The sequence below is a fragment of the Morus notabilis genome, unplaced genomic scaffold (assembly GCF_000414095.1).
Source record: "Morus notabilis unplaced genomic scaffold, ASM41409v2 Scaffold179, whole genome shotgun sequence".
In the NCBI taxonomy this organism is placed as follows: domain Eukaryota; kingdom Viridiplantae; phylum Streptophyta; class Magnoliopsida; order Rosales; family Moraceae; genus Morus; species Morus notabilis.
The window spans coordinates 837,554-844,701 of NW_010360916.1; the positions used below are offsets into that span (position 1 = coordinate 837,554).

The 7,148-nt window shown below is 34.7% G+C and overlaps 1 protein-coding gene across 1 annotated transcript; it reads right to left on the minus strand.

Moving 5' to 3' along the window:
- Positions 1 to 621: 621 nt before the first annotated feature.
- LOC21406748 (65-kDa microtubule-associated protein 5) lies at positions 622 to 6,916 on the minus strand. The gene is made up of 11 exons (XM_024165373.1): positions 6,669 to 6,916; positions 6,017 to 6,208; positions 5,613 to 5,867; positions 5,319 to 5,534; positions 4,756 to 4,911; positions 4,483 to 4,642; positions 3,697 to 3,848; positions 3,375 to 3,462; positions 1,447 to 1,520; positions 1,247 to 1,321; positions 622 to 1,061 (listed from the first exon to the last, which is right to left on the minus strand). Exons 1-11 carry the CDS (start codon positions 6,735 to 6,737, stop codon positions 783 to 785), a joined length of 1,716 nt encoding a protein of 571 aa, XP_024021141.1. The 5' UTR covers positions 6,738 to 6,916; the 3' UTR covers positions 622 to 782.
- Positions 6,917 to 7,148: the final 232 nt, after the last annotated feature.

The following is a 7,148-nucleotide window of genomic DNA, read 5'->3' on the forward strand; positions in this document are numbered from 1 at the left end:
GAGTACGTACCATAGCATACATTAAGCTCTATAAATAAGAAACAGAATTTACGAAACATAGATGTACAATAATGCAATTTAAAAAAGGAGTACATGCAAAAATTACCGTTTTAGAAATATTTTTTTAGTAAATGACCAAATTTTTGTAAAATTAGGAAAGTGGCTATTTGTCAGTGATTAAGCATACTAAATCAATGATAGACGGGCCCTATCACGTAGTGTATACAAGTTGACTTGATGGTTTATCACTGATTCACCAAAATTAATTAGTGATATACCAAATTCAACCAATAATTTACCAGTTTCAACAGAATGGAAAACAGTAAGTCCGTACACGCATGCGTGCACACGCACAAAAACATTATGTCGACCTTTCCCACCAAACAAACCCTACTATGCAACAAGGTTCAGCTAAGGCACATGAAAAGTAATGGAGGGTGCAAATGGAATGAGGCTGTAGTAGAGGAAGACTTCTTCGAGACTCAAGTCATACCTTGATACAGCCAAGAAAGGGAAAAGCACGTGCCAACACTAAACTGGACTTCATGAAAGATCACTACTTCATGTTTGAATAGAACCTGTAGTTGTATTACTTGCTCTTGAAAAGTACACCAAGCTCATTTACATATTCGAAACTAGACAATCCAAATTTGTATTTTGTACCGAAGCGGAAAAAAAAGAGTTAAAAAGAGAAAAAAAAAATGTCTGCGTCTATTGTTGATGTCTTGTAAGTAGAACTCTAATATATGGACCAGAATAACCATTTACAAACGGCTTAAAAGCTAATTGTCCCGGGAAACTGGATCATCCTTTGGAAGGGCAACATAATTAACTGGTGTTATGTTATTCGCCCTTCCACTTTCTCTACGTTCCTTCCCAGCTGAGGCTCCGTAACGGCCCAAAGCGGTGGCTGCACGGCGCCCAATTGGTGTCCCCGCCATTGTGTTAGCATTGGTGCTTGGACCTAGTGGCTTTTTTTGGGGGGGCTTCTTTGGCGTGGGCCTGGAACCAAAAATTGCCTCTTGCGCTACAGCAAGTTGTTCTTGCAATCGTTTCTGTTCCTGAAAAATTTTATACCAAAAGCAGCAATCACAGTTAGATATCTTTTCCACTAGCAAAAGACCAAAGAATGATAGCGGCACGCGAGGGGAGAAACTATCGGAGGGGCAAGCTTCATTAACAACACAAAGCACATTGTTATGCAGAACACATGAAAAGAAAACGGTAAAAGCAACAGCAAGCCAACCCGGGATTTACGCTTCTCCTCTTCTCTCTCCATACGTCCCAGAGTATATTCCTCCAAGCTCTTTAAGAGGGGAAACTGGAATTTTGATAACCCGGTGTCAACATTGAAATTCCAAAATAAAACAAAACGAGTGCATATACGCAAGGGTGAGTGCAAGTATGTGTTGTGTAGGCAAGAGAGAGAACAGTTTCGTTAATCACCTTGTCATATAAGAAAGGGACTCCTTTATCCAGTTCCCACGCTTTCACTTTAGCAGTCAAACTTTCAACCATAGCTACTCAGCAAAATAAATTTTGAAAGTTACCAACCAGAACTTAAATAAAAATCAAAATCAAAAATCAAAAACAAAAATTTAAAAAAAAAACAATGATAATAATAAAATTCCAATTTTGAGAAAGCACCAAATCATCCCAAATAAAACATCAGATTAACTTCTGGTTACCATGCGAACCAATAAATTCACCTAAGACACTGCTTGGAAAGTATACCAACTTTTGAATCTATTCAACTTCAAATAACTGCATCACTTCGATCGAAGCCAATCCCATAGTCTGAAGTTTATAGTGCATAGTTTAGCCATGAAAAACAGAGGAAAACAGTTGAAAGAGTTCCTGATGATAACAGTGGATTGACCAAAAAAACCTAAAAGACTAAAAAGCTAAAAAATAATAATAAATAAATTTGTTGATACTATAGAATGTATTACAGAAACCAAACAGAAAGCAAATGGAAAACCTGGCTAAAGTGGATGGAAACCAGGCTACGTTTTCGTTCAAACTTTAAACCTTCAAGGGTGATTAACATATCTAGGGAATAATTTAGGTATATTCAAAAACTATACTATACATTCTAGCTTCCGTCATTTGTATATCTAAAATCATAAATATGCATCATCAAAACTTTATCTTGGTTAAACCTCAATTTTATGAACAAAATATCTTTAGAGGAAAAAAAAAAGAAAATAAAAGGAAAAGAAACTAGAAAATGAATTCTGTTCGTGGTGTTTTTTTTTTCTATTTTTGAAAAATTTCCACCTCACATTTTGGAGATTTTAATTAAAATGGAGCTTTGATCTTGTTAATGTATAAATATGATATGAATTTATGATTCCAAGAATACAAATGACAAATTCTAAGATGCATGATATACTTTCTCAATAAATCTAAAGCATAAGATATAATTATGTTTAACTATCTAAAAAAGAGTAAACTTCCCCACACTCTATTAAAATAGCAGAAAATAGTATAATACACTTCAATCTATCTAATCAATAAAACGTCCCCTACAAAAATAATACAGCCCCCGGTTGGTTTGCTAGTTTGAATTTTATTAGTTTGAACTTTTTGATTTAAATAGAAAAATTCATTCTATGCGGTTTAAATTGTAGTTTGAATTGACATTTAGAAGTGTAGTTAAAGTTTTAATTTGAACAGGGAATAAAATTCGAATTTGTGTTTGGTAGGTGTGAAAAGCAGAGAGAATGGGCACTTTAGACTGTTCAAAAATGGTTTGAACAGTTAAACTTGAGGGGGGAGCTAAATTCTAAATTGGGTCATTGAACTCAGTTCAAACAAGGAATATAATTCAACTGCATGCTTACCAAACACCAGTTCAAGCTGTGCTTACTGTTCAAACTGAGTTGAACTGAACCAAACTAGTGAGACAAACAGGGGCACAATTAAAATTAGCTTATCACATTTTCAGTCCACGTCTATGTTAACAAACCATTTAGAAGTATTTTACACCAACAAACGTGCAACAATATCAGAACACAATAGTATATATCATATACGTTTTAAGGATACGAGAGTATATCAATATCTAACAATACACAATTAAAAAAACGCTATGTCTACCTTTTCTAAACTTACATGAATCTGTTTACGAATCATATCATCTCAGGCCATTTTGAGTGTACTTGATTATTAATTAAATACGTAGATGTAGCATACACGCATGCCAATTCATTAACAACATGTGATACATAACATTTAACAAAAATAAATAACGTAAAACATTTATTATAATTAATGAAAGTAATAGCCTAAGTACTAAAACAATTTTTTTCCTAACCAGTGTACATCTACTATTAGAATCTAGTTTACAATTTAAAACAATCTGAGCTTACAAGGTATTTTGTTCACAAGAATTCGAGCTTTCTCAGCACGTTTCAGATTTTTGTGTGCTCCTTTTCCAGCACTGTATCGATTTTCATCCTGGAATATAGAATGATAAATTCAGTAGTAGAAAAAACTTGGAAATGTTCATTTGTCTAAATGAGTGCCAGGTTTTAATAAATATTGAGCATGAATTCATACAAGTTATAAAAGTTCCCAATATCATCTCTACCACAGGAATTAGTGAATTTCGTCTGATGCTATCAATTTCATTACAACAAATTTGAGTCCAGATTCATTGCAGTAAAAAGATAAGAATGAATAAATTTTTACCCTTTCATAGTCATCAAGCCACTTCTCCTCCTCAGATGCAAACTTCCATTTCTCTACTTTGTCCAAGATATCCTTCCGGCTTAGAGCCTGCTCTTTAGCTTTTACAATCTGATCCTCCATACTTGAAAGCAGATCAGATAGGTCGACACTACCTGTGAAGGCATGATTAGAACAACAGGGGAAAGTTTTCTCAAATAACCTTCCACTAATTCCACGATTAGAACTAATTTACACATATCTATAAACAATCCACAAAATTAGGAAAGAAAGAAATTCAGAACCAAAAAATTTGATAACATCGAGCAAACATGTAACAAGAAAATCAGAAATGAAGATTAATCAATAATTAGCCAATCAAATAAGGTGCTTATAACTTTTTTTTTTTTTTTTTTTTTTGTTGAGGGTAAAATGCATATAACTTAAACAGACTGCACATAAAATGTATTCCTCAAAAAGATTAGACTAAAAACGTTTCTGGTGAGAAATATACATCACTCATAGAAAATAAACAAGTTATGAGTTGAAGTTGTTGTCACATAGAAAATAAACAAGGTATACATTTCTATTTGTGGAAGAAAACAGAGAAAGAAAAGAGAGTTTATAAGTTATTGAATAAAAAATATGAGAATTAAAAACTTCAAAAAAAAAATAGACATAGTTAAGAGATCAAGAAAAGAACCTTATGATAAAAAAATAAAAAATATTAACAAAAAACGAAAACTTTATATTGGTACACTTGAATTTGTTTAAGTTATTTGGTAAATGAAAAACAAGAGTAGGGAAAACCAGAATCAATTAGATCAGTGAGGATCTGTCGTGCAGAATCACTTTCTACATCCATATGAACCCCTCTGTATATTTCTTCCAGCTCGTTTTGTCTTTTGAACACCAATTCCCTCAACTTGCTGCCTTTAAGAGTATTCAACCGCTCAACTTCTACTTCAGTCTAACAATTATAAAATAGAGAAATATGAAAATCTTAACATTAACATGCAAAATCTAACTTTCAGCCTAAACGCTGTTACAAGAGAAACTGAACTAAATAAATATTGCTATTACCTGCTCAATGACTTGTAGGGAAAGGCATCCTTGCCTTGACACTTCATCGGTGGATGAAGAAATTAAGCTAGTGACATGGTCAAATTGTTTTCGATCAATAATTGGCGTGTCCATGAGATTCCATAGCTCTATCAACGTCTTACCAAGGCCTTGTAGCTACAATATAGAACACATAGAAGGAAGAAAGTATTTATGAAGAAAATTACTGATAGTACCCAACTGAAAACAATTATTATTTATTGCTTAAAATGGAGCTAAATACAAAAGCATTCATGCTAGAATTATCTCAAACTTTTACAAGCGAAACTCTAGTAAATACAAAATAAAACAGCTTATAGCTTATGAAATGAAGTGGTAGTGTTTTGATATGTTCATAAACACACGGAGGCCCAACAATTTATTTGATGGGAAAAACTATCTGTAAGACGTTATCTTCCAAGAGGTAGCAATTAGCAAAGATTACTCACATACACAAGTCCAAGTAAGAATGTAATCAAGTTCATGCATGTTCTAAGGTTGACAATGTGGTAAGGAGGAGGGGGCAAAATTCAATAGCACCTCACCTTTTTGAGTCTTTGTTGTTTCTGTTGCTTTAAAGAGTTAATCAAATCTGTTAGTCCAGCAAGAGTATCGTTGCTGATACTCTTTGAGTTACCACAAGAGGAATTACTCAAGCTTGGATGAACTTCATGAACCACGTTTAAGAAATCAATTGACATGGTGACAGATAGCTCATGGATGAAACCAAGATGGCCAATAACTTTCTGTAAGCGCAAAACCTGCATAAAAATAATACCACATAAGTACAACCACAAACTTAATCCTAGAACCACAGCATCACAATTGACTAGACGAACCTTTTCAGTCTGAAGCTCTTTAAGGTGCAACTTAAGCTCTGCCAATCTCTTAGCTGTTAAATCATTATCATTAACTTGCGGATCACCATAGTTCTTAGACTGACCATTACCAGCTATCTCTGCACATATACACGCTATCTGCGATTGAATTTCTGAGAATTCTTCAACTCTTTGTTTCTTCTTCAACCTCAATTCCTCCAAAATTGGTTTAATTGCTGATATTTGGTCCTTGAGGGTGCCTTTACCCTTCTCAAACTTGTGCAACATGGAAAAGGACAAACTCAATACACACGCAAAATCAACCCATGACATAAAAACGTGAAATAAAGGCAGAATAAAGGCAATGTTCATTTTTCTACTTCTGAAAACACATAAATACAACAAAAAGTCTGAAAGGCACGAACCCGTGAAAAAGAGGCATGCTCCCCCAGCGCTGAAACAATGTTACTGATTTCAACCTCGGCCTCAGCCAAGGACTGATGCAAACTCGCCCTATGCTTTCTGGTGTTTTCAACTTTCCTACGGTAAATTTCAAGGCATTCCAGAAGCATCTTATCCCTCTCACCGTCACTCTCCCCAATTTCATCCCAAATTTTCTACAATAACAAAACAGCAGATCAACACCAAGAAGTTCAAGACGGGAATTTCATTTCCGCTGATTAATTGCAATTAAAATCCATTCCCTATATACAAACTCTCATTTTTCTTGTTGCAAAAAAAGCAGGAATTCTACCAGTGAATTCTAAAAAGTTGGAAATTTCAATAAAACTTGAAATTAACATTAGAAGCGAGAAAAAGAGCACGTCAAAACCAGAAATTTCAATCAAATGAAAAATACAACCAAAAGCACCAGATTAACATTAAAAAAAATGAAAATATACTAGATGCCGAGAATTTCCAGGGAAAAAAAAAAAAGCCATTTCGCAAATAACAAGTCAACCAACTTTCTCAGAGCAAAAGAAAAAACAAGATGATCGAAGAATCTGCACAATTCCGGAACAGATACAATCAAACTCGAAGTTAATATTAACAATCGAGAGAGAGAGAGAGAGCGACCTGTAATTCTCGGAGGAGTGAAGCGCAGGTGGTGCGAGATGGAGAGACCGACGGAGGCATTGTCGTCATCGTCCCTCAACGAATAGCAGAGAGAAGAGAGAGGAAGGAAGAAGAAGATGCAAAGCCGAAACCCTAGGAGAGGGGAGAGAGAGAGAAAGAGAGAGAGAGAGGGAGAGATGCGAGAGCGTTACGAGCGTTTTCTCGGGAAAATCAGAAACGGAAGAAAGATTGGGTTTTGCTTTTTTACATTACACACATTTTTTTCGAAAGAGGACTTGATGAAGATCCCCAGAGATTAATGTAGACTTAACACACACTGAATTAAAGAGATTCTCTTTTCGAAATTGTCGGTTTCGGATTTTGGGTTGCTTTTGGCGCGAAACCCCAAGTTTTTTTCTTTTTTTTTTCCCCCTCTTGAGGTGTGTCGTTTGATGTAGGTTTAACAGAAATGCAGACTTTTGTGAGATAAACTCACGAAAC

What these genes read in the sequence shown, in the direction of transcription:
- LOC21406748 (XM_024165373.1), bottom strand. Translation starts at nt 6,737, where the DNA reads ATGACGACAATGCCTCCGTCGGTCTCTCCATCTCGCACCACCTGCGCT. An exon ending in TCTTGTGAACAAAATACCTT is followed by an intron (nt 1,521 to 3,374) that starts GTAAGCTCAGAT and finishes TTTGCTGAGTAG; the next exon opens with CTATGGTTGAAAGTTTGACT. An exon ending in TCCCTTTCTTATATGACAAG is followed by an intron (nt 1,322 to 1,446) that starts GTGATTAACGAA and finishes TCAAAATTCCAG; the next exon opens with TTTCCCCTCTTAAAGAGCTT.